General features: G+C 34.6%; 1 protein-coding gene across 16 annotated transcripts in view; it reads right to left on the bottom strand.

The window, feature by feature from the left end:
* Positions 1–9,388: 9,388 nt before the first annotated feature.
* LOC108596109 (heterogeneous nuclear ribonucleoprotein L) overlaps positions 9,389–17,274 on the bottom strand; it is a 104,070-nt gene continuing 96,184 nt past the window's right edge. For 14 of the 16 annotated variants that reach the window (XM_033293265.1, XM_033293267.1, XM_033293268.1 and 11 more), the window contains 3 exons: positions 11,794–12,069; positions 11,519–11,723; positions 9,389–9,643 (listed from right to left, as the gene is read on the bottom strand). In XM_033293265.1, coding sequence (XP_033149156.1) covers positions 9,507–9,643; positions 11,519–11,723; positions 11,794–12,069 — 618 coding nt within the window. In that variant the 3' untranslated portion in view covers positions 9,389–9,506. The remainder of the gene's footprint in view (positions 9,644–11,518; positions 11,724–11,793; positions 12,070–17,274) is intronic. The other 2 variants (XM_017981531.2, XM_033293272.1) reach the window with 1 other exon arrangement.

The following is a 17,274-nucleotide window of genomic DNA, read 5'->3' as shown; positions in this document are numbered from 1 at the left end:
ATGCTGATTGTGTCTAGACTTAGATTTAATGTCAAAATATACACATCCATATATATGTTATGTTATGTAAGAAGAAAAATGTAGTCAACCATATGTTATGAGCAAATTGTTGAACCTTTCATTTCCTAAATGGACCTTGCTTGCTTTGATTATTCATTTTTTTGTAAATTATTGTACCCATTTTTCAATACAATTTGCTTAATTTAGTTATACATGTATATTTCATTTAGCGCAACACATTTATAAAAATACAAAAATTAAATTTGTTAAAAAAGCAAATTAGTTAATTCCGAATTCAAAATTTACAATTACAATTACAACACTTGTAGTTAACAAACTTACGCGTAATGTGTTAATTATTTACAATTTTTGTCAAGTTTTCTTTGGTTTTCATAAAGTAATTACTGCAATAGTTTTGTATTGGTTTTTTTTTTTTAGTTTATCAAGGCTATATGTCAAATGTTAGTTTAGTATTATTTATATTTTGTAAAGTTATTATTATTGCCACAAACATAAGCGAATCGAAATGAACAAAGCAACTTAAATTTGGTCCCATTGCTTGAATTATTACAAAAGATTTTGCAGCCGAGTTTGCTTTGCAATAAAGTTACTTTGAGTTTTAGGTAAATAAGCTCTTTGAATTTGTTTATTATTTATACCATACGTATGCCTGAATGCTGATGAGCAAACCATAAATAAATGAATAAATAAGCAATAGCAATAAAAATTGCATACTCGATAACAGTTTTTATTGGTTTAAACTCTCTAGATTGCATTTGTTTGTTGTTTGCCTTTGTCACTGGCCAACTGGCCATCAATCAATGGCCAAGAGCTGCACATGCTGCGACATGCAATTTAACGCCATAGAGCAAAAAAACAGGAGAGCGTAGAACTCTAAACCGTAGAAAGAGCTGGGCGTATAAATAAGCAGCCATTGTTGTGGCTACGGAATGAAATGAAATAAAATAAACTAAACTAAAATAAATACGTGTCTACCATAGATAAATACAGGTTTGTTTTATTAGCCGGACAGCACACACACGCACACACAGACAAAGAAAATCAACTCAAATGGCTTGAAAATGTTGAACAAAATGGAAATACAAGGATAAACCCTTTTGTAGCCGCATTGGCATGCATCTCAAATGGAATATTTATGTAAGTCTATGGCAAATGAAATAATAGACAACGGCTTACGGCTTAAGCCCAATGCTGTTGCTGCTGCTGGGGAGTTTTGCTATTTTGCATAGAACTTGTAGCTTAAGTAAATTATTTATTGAGAAAAGCCTTGAACTAAAACTGTGGCTAAAACCCTTTTTATACTTTCTTTTGGTTTTGTTGGCCAAACTTTGAGCCCGGGCTTACAAGCTTAATTATGGAGAAACGAAACAGTTGAATTTCGATGTAGCAACAAATAAATTATTAAATTAAAAGTAATGTCAATGGGTTAAAAGCGTATATGACAGTCGAATTGCAGCAATTATTGTTGTCACGCATTTCATTTATTTGTTTTGCATGTGAAATTAAATTGCTGTTCATAGGCTTCATCATAATGCATTTGATTATTGTGAAAACTAATTAAATTTCACAATTCAATGCGCCCCGTTAGCCTTTGCGCTTCACTGTTTTATTATCAATGGCTGCAAGGCTGGAGCAGACAATTTGCCGCTGCCATTGGCATTGGTTTAAATTGTTTTATCTAATGGCGCGTTTGACAAACAATTAACAATGCTTTAAACTTAAATCAAGTGTAATTAGTGTAATTTAGAGCTGGATAACTATTGAAGGCTCAAAAACTTGGGAGTTGTAAATGGAATTCCAATAGAAAATGAAATCTAATATTAAATTTTAAATATTTAAATGTAAATGTGTGTTGACTTTACAATTCTTTTAGCTCCCTAATGCGTAAAACTATCGATACAGCAATTTGCTATCGATAGTTCTCCAGCTCTTTTTTTATTACTTACCACATGCAGCAGGCAGTTCGAGTGTTGTTTGTGTAACTAACTAAAGCTTACTAAATATACTGTCTGAGCTTGAACTAAGTCTTAATACTTATAAATTAATGTTGGCTTTAATGTTACATGCAGCTGTCTATAGCTATAGTTTGGTATTTGGAATGCTGCTTGATTTGAAATTGTAACTTTTACTTAAATTTTTTACTACTTTACTGTAGAGGGTGGTGACTGTAGTGCTTTGTTGTTGTTGTTATTGTAGTAGTTGTTGTTGTTGTAGCTGTTGTTGTTGTTATTGTTGTATGCGGCCACTAACTGTTAGTTATTTGTTGTTGTTGTTGTGTTGTTGTTGTTAACTGTAAATTGATAAAAGTATAGCGTGAGTATTGAGGTGAAATATTGCGTTAATGAAATAAATATTAATATATTAATATTTATTTGCTTGTTTTGCTGTTGCTGTTGTTGGCTGTTGTTGTGAAATAAAACAAAGGTTTTTGCTTTTTTGAGTTTTTGTGTATAAGTTTAAGTTTTTCATTTATTTGTTTTCGCTCAAGATCAAAGAATTGTATTATGTTTAATGTATTTGTTGTGGTATTTGTTTTTGTTTGTTGTTGCTGTTGTTGTTGTTGTTGTTACTGTGCCTTTTTGTTTGAGACATATTCTCTTATTTGGGCTGTTCGTTTACTTAAATCTAATATAAATGTCATTTTTCTTATAGTTGCCCCGCTTAATTAGCGTTTTGCAAGTTTTTTGTTTTTTTTTTTTTTTTGCACTACAGCGTATTTATTTTGTTTTTGAAATGCTAACAACATTTAATAAATAGTTAGTTGGTTTGTTTGTATTTTTTTTTAAATTTTTTTGTTATAATTGTTTAATATAATCGTTTTACGTGTGTGTGACTGTGTGTGTGTGTTGTATGTCTATTTAAACAAATTTTTGCTGTGCAGTGATATATTTTGGAGTTTTTCTTTTGATACTTTTTGCTTGATATAGCATATATAGCATATATGTGTGTGTGTGTGTGTGTGTAACTTTGTTTGTGTAATAGTGTGTGTGTGCTTGTGTGTGTATACGAGACGCAGAAACGTGTTTGTGTGTGTTTAAAAAATTGTTAATAGATATCGAAAAAGTTGTTATCAAAAATTGTTTGTTCTTGTAATCTGATTATGTTGAATTCTGTAGGCTTAATGTAATTATGTATGTATGTATGTATGCATGTATGACTGTATATTAGTGTTATAATTATGTATGTATGTATAGTTAATGTAGCATAAATGTATGTATGTATGTGTTAGTATTAGGTGTAAATTTAGTTTGGTTTTATATATTTTTAAATATATGTATATTCGCTATTTATAAATTACGCTTGTCGACTAAAACATTCAATACGAATAACTAACGCATTTGCTTCTTCTTGTTGTTGGTTGTTGCTACTGCGCGCCTTAAAGCATGCAGCAGTTTTTGGGCAAGCAGCGTGTCTTACAGTCGCGTCGCAAATATTCGTACTACTTAAATGCGCAAAAACACAGATGCGGCGGAAATAGTAACGCAAATTTGTTGTTAAAATTGTTATATTCATATAATTTAATTTAATTAAATTTAGTTAATGAGATTGTTTTTTATTCGGTGGATTAGTTTAACAAGTGGCTATGTATTGTGTGTGTGTATGTGTGTGAAAGAGAAAGAGAGAAACTTAAATACTATTTCCGCCTATAATCTAAATTAAATTTAATGCATTAACTAAACTATAAAAAACGTTTAACGTAAATTCAACTAAATTGCATATTAACATTGCTATTATTATAACAATCGAAATTGTTTAGTGAACAGAGAGCACAAAATTCAAATTATATTATTGCACACGTCAAATTAACTTAACTGGGAATGTACTGCCCCCCAACCTACAAGAATGTGTGTGTGTGTGTGTGCGTAAGTTGTCGTTGTCTAGTCACATCTTGCTGTGGTTTGCTTGCACTGAAACAACTTGAGATCATTTCGCTTAAATCTAAAATATATTTCTTATAGTTGCAGCGTTCTGCAAAGTTTTTCTACTGCTAATGTTTGCCTGTTTATTTAACATTTAATAAACAGTTGGTGTGTTAAAATAGTATTTGACAACATAGAAATATCTCAAACGTTAATTACAGTGAGCACTCGCAAGTGTTACAATAAAGCCTCTGCTGGCTTTTAGAGTGTGGCTAGTTTTGCATACTACACACGCACACAGGCGCATGTGGCACGCACACACACACACAGAAACTTGCACACAGAGTTATTAAGTGAGCCTGCTGGGCAGGCGAAGCGATTAAAATGCTCAATAAATTATGTCGAAGCGAAATGAGTGTGCCCACAACTGTGCCCAAGTGTGTGTACGGTAGGGCTTAGGGCCGGGCGGGGTGGTTGGGGGGGCAAGCAGGGGTTAACTTAATACTGTGTCTACTAAATTCAAAATGCCTAATTTGCTAATATACTGAAAGAGCTTTCCTGTGTAATTCGTTACGATATTCGTTTGCAATTTGTGTGCCCAGCGAAGAGAATTGTGAGCTAAGACATTTAGGGAATGTTTAATATATAAGTACCACATACTATATATGTATTAATTATATGTATATATATATATATATAAGTAATTTGTATAATAGACATCTATGTTCATTTTTGGGTTTTTCTGAAATGTACGCTATTTGTTAAACGTTAATCGTTATTTGTAGCGATTAGCATTAAGTTATCGATTCGTTTCGATTAAGTTTTTAAATTATTTCATTATTTACTTGTTTTTTTTTTGCAAAATTATCACCAGTAATTACGCGTACGACTACACTATGCAGTTGTCCTTGTTTATGCTTTAGTTTTACAACTCTTTCCTTTGCTTGTCCTTGTCTGTGTCTGTGTCTGTATTTGTCTGTGTGTGTGTGTCTCTGTTGTTGTTGGTGTAGTGGTGTTGGTGTAATTTGTGGTGTAATTATGTTATGTATGTAACTATGTAATTGCCATACATCATGCTAAAGCAAAATCGTTTCACTTATTTAATTTCATTTTGCTTGCATTTTATAAAATTGACACGCGCTGCTGCTTCTTGTTAAAAACAATGTATATATATATATAGGGGTATATATGTACAGCTACATATATGTATGTGTATGTGTGTGTGTGTGTTAAGTACTTGCATATATGTATGCATAGTATAGTAATATGTAAATATTTGTTTATATATTAAGTACTTCCATGCATGTGTGTATGTGTATGTCTGTCTGTATGTGTGTGTGTGTAAGGTATATAAACTAGAAAGCCTATAAGAATATAGTTATGCACTTTTATAGTATTATTTATGCTTATATTTGCTTGTCTGTTGGTTTTATAAGATTATTAAGAATTCGTTTCGGTGTACAAAGTTTGTTGGTTTTTGTCAAGTGTTCATCATACTCTATTTTCATTGTTCATTGTTGTTGGTGTTCTTGTTGCCTGGGTTAGATAGAAATGAAAAAAGCTTCGAAAGTAGTCAACATGTTTAGCAAATAAATCAATTTCGAAATATATTTTGAGCTCGGGTAGTTGTAACTCTCGTGTAAAGCAGCTGCATGGCATACATCAAATCAATCAGGAAAATCGTTTTAATTTTCAGCTTGACTTTGTTTAGCAGTTTTCAACTCGTGTGTTTTGTTTGTCTGTGTGTGTTGTGTGTTGCTTTTTCTCATTTATTTTTTTGGACGGTTTCATCAATTTCATGTATAATACTTTATTGGTTTTTTGATTCTTGGTGGTTGTCAATTCAATGCTGAATAAACTGGTCCATTATATGTGTAAGTAAATTGGTGTCCAATGCGTGTTTTACAATTAACTTAAGCGAATCATTTGAGCAATTATTAATTTCTTTGTTTTTTTGTTTAAGGGAATTAAACTTTGAGTTAGTTATAAACAGCACCTACCTTGTGCTTCCATGCGCATTTCTTTTGTTTTTAGAGTTGAAAACTACGCGACAAAATATAAATAAAAACAAAAACCAAAGTATGCAAAATGCAAACAAATTCAATTTGCTGGCTTAAACAATAACAAATTTGTAGCTAGATTTAGTTTTTAGTTCTTCTCATAATTTGATTTCCAATGCCTTGTGTAATTTTTACTAAAGTTTCAAGTTTTGCTTTTGGCTAGTTAAACAAAAGGCGCAATAAACTAAAACAATTTGGCTAGTTCTTTACCACACACTAATCATACGACATACTATAACTTATAGCTTAAATGCTAGAGCATTGTTTTTTGTTTGTTTTCAACAAATCGATTATGTTTGTTAGCAGTTTTGTGAAATTTTGGGCAATTTTCATTTTCATATTCGTATTTTTTATATTTTTAATGCCTAAACTGGTAAAATCGTATGTCTTAAGCCATCAATTATGATCCATATAAATTTCGATATGTTAAAAATTCAGGATTCACGCTTTAACAATTTGGCATAAAGTTTCTTTATTGTTTTATGTTTATTTTTGTATTTAGTTATTTGATTTGATTTATCTAAAATTAGAAAATTAGCAAAAAGGAAAAACGAGTTCAGGGGCTGTGCGTGTTCATAGTTGATGATTATTGCGAGTTTATCTATAGTTAAGCAAAAATTATTTGTCACGTTTCAATTCCTGTAAAACATATGCCTCGATGAAAATCAAACAAAATTATAAAATAATTGTACATATATATATATATATATTTATATCAAAATAAATGAGCGCGCATACTACAAAACTTTGGGCACACAATATACGCGTTAAAAAATAACAACAAAATTTAAAAATAAATAAAACAAATTATACGTACGCATAGATATATATAGGCTATATATCCGATATATGTATACAAAATTAAAAATTAGCAACGATGTTGAGTGTTGCATACAATAGTAACAATAGCAATGTTTATCATTTATGTATGTGTGTGTGTGTGTTTTATTATTATTATTTTAACATAAATAGCTACCAAGTTGTTTGTCGCTGCTGCTGCAATTATGTTTTTTATTAATATTAATTATTATGTTTTTTGTTTAATTATTATTTATGCACTAATTAGGAGCTTCAAGATCGTTGTTGCTTTAAGTTCTTAAGAAAATAAATTGTTTACTTTTTTGTTTTTTGTTATAACGAGATTAGTTGCTTTTTAAAATTGTTTAAATTAAGTACAATTATATATGTAATTTTAGAAAAATATTTTACAATTTTATTACGATTTACAACAAATTTACATAATAACTAATACAATTAGAAAGAAATGAAAATATTTTAAATGAAAGAAGTTTTTAAAATAAATTAAAAAATCAGCAAATGAATGTATTTGTTGTTGTTGTAAAGCACAAATTGCACAATGTGTGTGTGGGTGTGTTGATGTATGATGTATGTATGTATGTGTTTATGCATGAAATGAAACGATATTTTGCTATTATGGAAGCTAAATGATTTTGTTTACACAATAAATTATGAGAAATACATACACAATGTAAAGGTATGAAGAAAATTCGTTTAACGCGCTTAACTATTAACTTTCTATATATATATATATAGCATATATATATATATGTATTCGTTGATTTGCTTTAAGAACATAAAGTATGTAGAACAGCGCCCTGCCTAACTGTCATTTATAATTAAATACTAAAGAGAGAAAAATCAATATTTATAACTAGCTTGTAATTAAAGTAAAATTAACTGAATTGCATATTTATCATTTTATAATTGTTATGTTTTTTAATTTATCTTTTTGTTATAGTCAATCTAACATACGCCTTTGATATGGTTGTTGTTGTTGCTTTTATTGCTGATATCTTTTTTAAATTAATTATTATTTAATGCTTATTTTTTTTGTAATTTTTTTTATGCGTCGAGCGCCGAGTTCTGCTAGCGCGGAATTTCGAAATGTTTGGCTCTGTCTCGTGCTAAGCCTTAAAACGCCTCAAAAATATTATTATTATATTAATATTATTTTCTTTTTATGTTTGTATATGTGTATGCATGTATGTATTTATGTATGTATTGTATGCTTGTGCCTGTTTGCTGAACAGGCTTACTTAGCTTACTTTAGCTTACAATTTTTTTGTTTTTGTTTTGTATTTTTTTTTTTTTTGTTTTGTTTTGCTTTAGTTGTTCTTTTTACATTTAGTGTAAAATTAAAATTAATATTAATTTAAATACATATACAGCTCATACATATAAATTTATGCCTTTTTCAACTTTGTAAATTAAGCACAAAAATTATGTTAATGTTTTGTCTTTTGTTTGTCGTTTAATGAAATAATTACAAAAAAAAAAAAAAACATTGGCTTGTGCAAGTTTTTCTTTTTTCTTTCTGCTTACGCTTTTCATTTAAACTAATTTAGTTAAATTATGAAAAAATTTTGCAAAATATTTGTTGGCCAAATTTCGCATAACTAAGTTTAATAAATTTGATTTAAAAATTGCTAAATTTTTGGTTTAATTTTTACACACGTTTTGCTCTCTCGCACATTTATAAACATTTTTGTTTTCTTGTCAGTTTTCTTCTTCTCACACGTGAATACTTTTCGAAATATTGTCCAAAGAAATTTTGTTGCATTTAATCCCATTTATCGTAAGTATATTATACAAAACATAAATATAATTAACTAAACAAGAATTATGTATATATATATATATATATTATATTTATAGTTAGTTAGAAAGTCAGTTGGTTGTGGAGGGGGGTAGGGGGACTTGATACTAATTCATTTAGCGCGTGTATTCTTATTTTTGTTTTTAATATGAATGTGTGTTTAAAATTTTGTATTTATTTTAAATAATTATTCAATTGAATATTACATATTTGTTTACAATTTGTTGTTTTTTTTTCATCAAATCTAATACACACACGAGCAACTATTACAAAAACCAAATACGTATTGGTGTTGATTTTCAAAAAATTTCTTGGTTGCAACTAAACAAATTGTGTTGTAGTTTTGATTTGTTAAACCTAATTTCATCCACAATTCAATTAACATGTATTTGTTTATATATATATATTTTTGTAGCTTGAACGCAAACGCATGTAAACAGGTTTCCTAGTTTTGTATGAGAGTGTAATTTGTATTGTGGGGTTGGTTGGTTGATTGGTTGGTTGGTTGGGTGTGTGTAGCTTTTGAACGACGCCATTTTGAATCGGCATGCACATTTAGTATTATTAATTTGAATTAAATAATTAATAAATTTTCAATTACTTTGTTTTTTAGAATTGCTAAATTTATTCTTTAACTTTCAAATGGCGCGTAAAAAAGTTACATGCGTTTGCGACATGAGTTTTCTCTTGTTGTTGTTGTTGTTGTTGTTGTGTGTTGTTTTAAATTCTCAAGTCAAGTATTTCAATGAATCAATTCAATTAATATTATCTTGTTGTTGTTGTTGTTGCCACATTGCATCATTAATAGTTGTTGTTGTTGTATCCTTTCTGCTCACCATCCTGTTGTTGTTGTTGTTATTTTGGTTTACTTGTTGTAGCTTTATTTGTTTATTTTCTTATTGTGTGTTGCATAGCTGGCTGGTTGCTTTACACAATGGTAATCAAATCTCAATTGTAAATCTCCACCTTGACATCGCCATCGTTCTCCTTCTCGATCATGCCCTCATTGGCCGCATTATTCCAGGCGCCGTTCATGCTCTTCGACGAGGAGAAGCACAGCTTCATGATAAATGGAAATTTGGTGCCTAAAATGAATGAGAAGTGGTGTTGGTTCGGGTGGTGCGGGGGGAAAAGAGAAAGAAGAAATTGCATTGTTATAGAAATGGCTGCCTAGAGAGCTACAGAGCTTGTATTAATAGTAGTTTTGTGGTAGTAATGTGTATAAGTGTTGTACGTATATCTGAATTAAGTTATTGCTTTTCGCAGAGTTTGGGTGGGGATGGGAAGGTAGGTGGGGGGTATGGTATGGGGTATGGTTAGGTTCAAAGTTAGGTAGCTCATTTTAATGAGCGAAAGCTCAATTAATTGCGACCAATTGTAATAAAAATCATTAGCCCGCCCGCACGCGTTTTTATGAGCCCAAACGTAAAAAAGTTGGTAACCCCCAAGCGGTCTAACCAAGTTTTATGTGCCCACATAAAATTGGTTGCTAGCAATCAAAAATCATTCAACAGTAAAAATTGCCAACCAGCATAAAAAAAAAACAAACACACACACACACATACACATAGACGTAAGCATAGCTATAGCTAGTTGCATAATTTCACAGCCTGCAAAAGTATGCAATGAAAATCTGTTTACATTTAGCATTGCCATGCGTCATGTGGCATGTGTTGCATGTGTGTGTGCTTGTGTGTGTGTGTTGCATCTATTTGCATTCCTTACACTTTTAATTACTATTTACCCAGCACTCGAGCGTCACTCGTGTTGCAACAGCAACTGGAAATGCATCAACAACAACAACAAATATGCAAACAGCAGCCACCAAAAATATTGACAATATATGCGTACACACATATGCATGTGTGTGTGTGTGTGTTGCTGCTGCTGGCATTTTCTATATTATTCCCCCCGAATGCTGCTCCTGCTGCTGGCTGCGCTGCTATTTTATTTGCATAAAAGATTTTTGCTTAAGGTGTAAACAATGATACCAAAGCCTACAGCTCCCCACCCCCGCTGGCGACGCCTATGCATATGAGTGTTAGTGTGAGTGTCGCTTGGAGCGGCGGCGGCATGCCCAGCACCAGGACAATGCATACAAATTATTTGTGTATGCATAAATTCAGCGCAGCAGGCATTAATCCTTGAGCAACAGTGGAAGTCACAAAAATAGGTCATGTGAGCCTAAAAACAATATGGCTGGCAATTGCAAAAAAATATATTTTTGCCCCAATAATCTTTGCTGGCATTGACAGCAGCTTAAGCCAATCAAAAGTTGCTGGCATTGATGCAAATAATAAATGGTAATTAGCCTGTTGACAAGCAACGTAAAAACAACAACAACAACAATTTATGAAATACATAAACATTATATTTATGTGCTAAAGTTTGAATGTTCCAGGGCGCTACTAATTGTTGTTATGGCCGCCATAGCCGAGGGCGCGAGCTGGCATATAAAATAACCGGGCAACTGAAATTGTTTATCTTAATTACCAAATTAAAATTTTCAACGCGAGTGTTGCGCTCTAGGTGGAAAGTTTTTAAGCTCTACCCCCAAAAAAGCACTAAAAAGGGAACATGAAACGCCAAAGTTTGTGGCAAAGTGGTTGGGGGTGGGGTGGGCTGGGGTGCTAAGCTGGCGGTTGCTTTTTGTGGCGGGCGGCACAAGTCAAAGTGCCATGCAGCAGAAGTTTGGGGCTGCTGCTGCTGTTCTTCGAGCTCTGAGCGGAGCAGTACTCAGTAGTTGGATAGGTTGGTTGGTTGGTTGTTTTTTGGTTAGTGGGCGTGGTGGTTTTTTGGTGGTGGTGGTGGTGGTGGTTGGTGGTTGGTGGTGTTGGTTATGTGGAGCAGGATATTAGATGCGAAAATTTTGTGTAACTTTTTTTCATCTTGACTTTTAGCATATAATTTCTTTCATTTTTCTTTTTTGAGTGAACACTTAAACACAACACTATCCTCACCTTTACCCTCAATAGGCAGATGGTTGCACTTCATGATGGCCAGGACAGCTTGCGAGATGTTGGGGAACTCGATCAGGCCGGATGATGAACGCTCCGTCTTCAGTGGGAATAGACGCACCGATGTAGCGGGCACATCCTTAATGTTAAATATGCCAATCAGCTGATCTTCGGTCAGACCAGGCGGTGTGTTGAAGAAGTGCAAGATCTGCAACAAAACAAAAGTGCATAGTATTAGTTTCATTGCTATTTTTTATTTTGCTTTGCTTGCCACTTACTTTGCTCGGTGGTTGAATGCGATTCTTGCTGGCCTGTGCCGGTGATAGGAAACGGTTATTTTTGGAACCGGTGTACTCCTTGAAACTGGGTGTATGATCCGGCAGCAAGAATGGATTTATGACCTCCGATAAAAAGTTTTGCTTCGAGAATGCAATCTGTATTTTGCCGCCGCTGCCAACGGGAATGTTATTCAAATGTTGCACGCAACGTTCAACGGCCACTGAATCGCCCATTTGTACCATGGCAGTGCCTTCCTTTGTCTTCAAGAACTTGATCTGTAATTTAAATAATATAAATGTTAATAAGCAGACACAAATATATTTTAAAAAAAATAATTATGCACGCACAGCAGCGTGATTAAATTTACGGGACACTGATCAGGTGACATCCTCACAGCTTGGGCGCCGTTCGTTTACTAAATCTCTCCCCCGCTAAGTTAATGCATATGCAAAGCAGAAGCGCTCTCTAAGCAATTGAGCGCAGCCTTTATTTATGGTGAGTTCTTCGACTGCGTGCATGTTTAAAGTGCAGCTGAGCGAGAGAGAGGCCACATGTCAAATCTGCGCTGCAGACAAAATTCACTGACCACTGATCAGATGATTCGCACAGCTTGGGCGTTGTTCGTTAACTAAAACTCACCCCCGCTCTCTAAGCAATTGAGCGCAGCCTACGTTAGAGGTGAGTTCTTTGAGCTTAAAGTGCTGCTGAGCGAGAGAGTCAAAGGCCACATGTCAAATCTGCGCTACAGCGGAAATTTACGCGCCAGCGATCAGGTGACATCCTCACAGCTTGGGCGCCGTTCGCTTACTAAAACTCACTCCCCGCAAAATTCATATGCAAAGCAGACGTGCTCTCTAAGCAAGTGAGCGCAGCCTACATTTGAGGTGAGTTCTTTAACGCGTGTTGAGCTTAAAATGCAGCTGAGAGAAAGGCCACAAGTCAAATCAGGGCTGCAGTGGAAATTTACTGGCCACCGATCAGGTGACATTCTCACACACGCAAAGCTAATGCTCTACGTGAGTGAGGTGAGTTCTTCGACTACGTGCTGAGCGAGAGAGTGAGAGGCCACAAGTTAAGTGAGCGCTGCAGACGAAATCGACGCTGCGTCGCTGCTTTGCTCTGCCTATACAGAAATAACTGTTAATGCTTCAGCTGCGCTATGAGAAGTGTTCTGTTGAAATTGCCTTGGGTACACTTATTTGCAAACGAATTTACTTATGCATATGAAACAAATTTGAATTTAGTCAATTATAATGCAATGCCAAACACACACTCATGCTCATGCTCACACACACACACACTCTCACTTGCAGAAGCAGCTGGCAATTGAAAAGCGTCAATAAAACGCTTTCAAGCTGCTTTCAATGACAGATAGCGTCAAGGCTTGTCAGCTTGTCAGGCTGCAACTGTCACCTCAATTTGTGTCGCAAATGTAAATAAATTCAATTATGTGGCCAGGAGCGCGCACGCATACAAACGTACACACACATAGCTCACACACACACACACTGTGACAAGAACGAGAACTGTCAGGCAACGAGAGTATTGGGTGTTGACCTGTCGAGAGTGCGGACCATTTGATTGAATTTTCTTATAGACTCTTAACCCGACTCCACGCTGTGTGTGTGTGTGTGTGTATTAGTAGCAAATTCAGCATTTTCATTGAATTCAATTTAAAATTTTCTTCGAAATGAAATTATCAAATAGAATGACATCCTTAATTTGCAGCGCATTGTTGGAGCTATTGTTGCACTTTTCTAAGGTTTACAAATTGCCAAAAATTTTTAAACAACTTTGCTTAAAGCTAAACCAATTTGCCAACAAGCACTTTTCACTTAAGAAAGCAACATAATTAACGCTTATTATTATGCGAATGCTATAATTTAAAGAAAAACGAAAAATAGCAACAAAAGTAACAATGTAAAGTGAGCAGTGAAAGTGAAAAATCAATGCATGTTGCTTGCTTTGGAAGGGGAACACTTGGCTGCTTGTTTGGCTAACTTGGCTACTGCTGCTCTAAGGCATTGAACTCAATAGTGAAAACGAGTTTTAAACAAGAGAGACAGGCACCTGTCTAAAATTGGCATTAGCTGAGCTGAGCTGAGCTGTAGCCGCAATTTGGCGTATTTAAGTCGATTACCTAAGGCGTTAACTACGCATAAAAAAAAACCCACAAATATTTAAAGAAAATTCAACACAGAATTACAACTGCAACAAATAATTGCTGCTGCCTGTTGTTGTCTTGGCTATTGCAAGTGCTCTTGGGCCACTTTACTGTGACAGGCAAATTGTTTGTTACCACAAACAATAATAAAGACCCAGAGAGAGAGACAGACAATCAAGTCAAGTGGCGTAATATTTTTCTCAACTGGCGCACTCGCCTTTATTTTATACTTGGCTGGCAATAAAGATTGAACAAGTATGCAGAGCATTTAGTTAATGGGCAAAGTCTTGTCATGGCTTCAAGAGTGAAATAAAATATTTAGTTACTTGAAATGCAAAAACTTTGCCACCAGCTCTATAAAATATTTATGCGCCCAACTATGCAATTAGTATAACGAATAGCTTTAGGCTTGGATTAAAGTCGCTGCAGTAAATAAAAACTAAATGAGGCTTATCGAAAACAGACAGACACGCTAGCAATCATAAAATAAAATATATATATATATATAAAGCGTATAAATCAGTGATGCAGAAAGAGCACAGATAGCCCAAAACAAATTTCAACTCGCAACAAAAACAAAAGACGCTTTATGAATTCCCATGCCAAGCCAAATGCTAGGTAGGCTCATATATCCATATCCATATCCAGGGGAATACACAGCTCGACACGCAAAACAGACGCCCAGGACTTGCACAAATCAAAGAGCGCTTTATGGCTCACTGCTCACAACTGCGCCGTAGTCGTCACCGCTGCCATTGGCGTTGTCATTGGTCAGCTGGTGCTGGAGCTGGTGCCCGAACCGACGTTCGTTGCGTGTCTAATGAGCTGTGCATTTGCCCTTTCAGCCTGAGCTGCTGCCCCAGCCACGCAGCCACGCCCTGGCTAATATGTAGTACACAAAAACGTTTGGTAAATATTTTTCATGTGTACGTTGCGTTAATTAAAACAATGCGATGGCTTTAACGTTCAGCTGTATGTGGCGTCAGATACGCTGTAGTAAAAGCTAAAATTTGCATTCCAACTTCCATATCAACAGCAAACCTTTTTTATATTCAATTTCCTTCCCCCTCAAGTTAATTGTATTAAAATTTATTGATTTAATATGCATAATTAACTAATGTATATAACATATTTAAAAGTTGGGTGCATCCCAGAGACACTAAAGTAGATATTCTTAGTATTCCTAGATATATACAGCATTACACATTTTTAGTTTTAATCGCCGAAGCAAAGCTTATTAAAATATGCGCTAAAATTTAAGTTGAGTGCGTCTCATTAGATAAAGAATTTATTTTTAATTTCCTTTCTTTTCACTGATGAAGTTTAAAGTATAGTATATTAAAATTTTGATGTATTTAAAGGGCGAATGCGTCTCTTTTCAGTTGTATTTATAAGTAGTAATTTTACATTTCTAAATTTTTATTCAAAACTACTTTTTTATGTATTAACAAGTTGGGTGCGTTCCATTTTGGCAAGCTTATTATTCATTGCTGGGTATACTTTAAATTTAATGTAGAATTTAAATTTCTTCAAATTGTAAATTTTGATGTATTAATAAGTTGAATTTAAATTTTCTTCAAATTAGAAATATGTTTGTATTAACAAGTTGTGTGCGTTAGGGCATCTCTGTTTAGTTGAATTTATTTGTAGTAATTTTAAATTGCTTCAAATTGTCTGCTCAATTTTTAAGTATTAACAAGTTGAGTGCGTTCCACTTTTGGCCTGCTCAATATTCAATGTATATGCTGCATATACCCCATAATACTCTAGCCTATATGGCCTTTGTGCTCGCTTTGTCTGCTGCTCAATGTGGCATGGCGTGGCGTCGGTTGTCGTTTGATTTAATTGCTCACGCATTCAACGCCCTGGCCAAACAACAATAGCAACAATATTGACTGCAATGGTGGGCACAATTCCCCAAACGCAAAAGCCTCAAAAAAAGGCAGAAAAAATATATAAGAAGGAAATACTTATACAAAGCACAAGCTCAGCTTTACAACAGGGCAAATGCTTTTTTAATGCGCATTTAATTGAGTGCGTTTTGATTGTGAGTGCGTGTGGGTGGGTGGCTGGTTGGGTGGGGTGGCTCCGTAACGCTTAAGCAGATTGCCATTACTTTTAGTTCCAACAGCTGCTGCCGCTGCTGCTTAAACTTTATCTGATTTGTGTTAGAGCCATTTGGCCTGGAAATCAATTTGTGCATGACTTCATAGCAAAACAAATAATTAAGCAGATTGGCTAACGAAATATAAACTAAGAGCAAATTGCACGCTATAAAATATGCAAGACGCAAAGTTGAGTACAGAGTCGAGAGTCTGTGTATGGCTTTAAAAATTACAACGAAAAATCACATACAAGAGAGTGAGCGTCATAAGTGTGAGTGAAAGAGAGAGATGTAGCGAGGCAGCAGCACGTAGCGTAAGCTTGGGCACAGGTATTGCGTATACGGCATGCAAAGCAGCGTCCGTCCCGTTCATTCAGCTCATGTTTTATGGCCTTGAGCCTTAAGCTGTGTGTGTGTGTGTGTACTTTATATATATTTGATATCAGAAACTCATCTATGGCTTGTTAACTTTAGCCGAGAGGGTTAATCAAGCGTTGGCTCGTTCTCTCTTCTTTTTTTTTTCAACTTCATGCATTGCAATTTATTGCTAATCCAAGGCACATGTCTTTAAAATGGGCTTGCCCCTGGGTAGGCACATTAACACCAAAAGCAACAGCAGCAGCAGCCCCACTCTGATTGAGTGCCCATCAATTTCTCATTCGTAATTCAAACATGTCGGCCCATATAAACTGATGTGCGCACAACACACATACGCAGCGTAAGCCCAAACACACACAGCTGCTGTTTTATAATGAGACAGTCAAGTCAGGGCACGTGGACTTGCGACTCAAAAGCGAGCGTAAGTAGCGAGGAGCAGCTTCGCTTTTGTTTTTGTGGCTTAACGTCAGTGAATAATGTTGGCGCATAATCATTTTTAATGGCTAATGAGTAGTTTCCGTCTCGGACAGGAAGTTTGTAATAAATCCTCTCGACCGGACCCGTGCCAAGCAACCAGGGCCAACAACTAACCAGTCAGCAACTAAATTGCCTCGCCTTGAACACACCCAACCACCCACCCAACCACCGACAACTACAAATGTTTGCTCTCCTGTCAGTTGCTTAGTTTGCTTTTAGTTTTTCTTTTGCGCTGGCGCGTAAATTGCATTTAATTGTAGCTGCTATTGAATGAGCGTGAGCGAGAGCGCGTATTAGAGTCAATTAAATTATTGGCTAATGGTGTGCACTTGCCAAAGAAATTACAATGTTTAAATA

The sequence above is a fragment of the Drosophila busckii genome, chromosome 2R (assembly GCF_011750605.1).
Source record: "Drosophila busckii strain San Diego stock center, stock number 13000-0081.31 chromosome 2R, ASM1175060v1, whole genome shotgun sequence".
Taxonomy (NCBI): domain Eukaryota; kingdom Metazoa; phylum Arthropoda; class Insecta; order Diptera; family Drosophilidae; genus Drosophila; species Drosophila busckii.
Note: the sequence above shows the minus strand (reverse complement) of the source record. Positions and strands in the feature narration are given on the sequence as shown.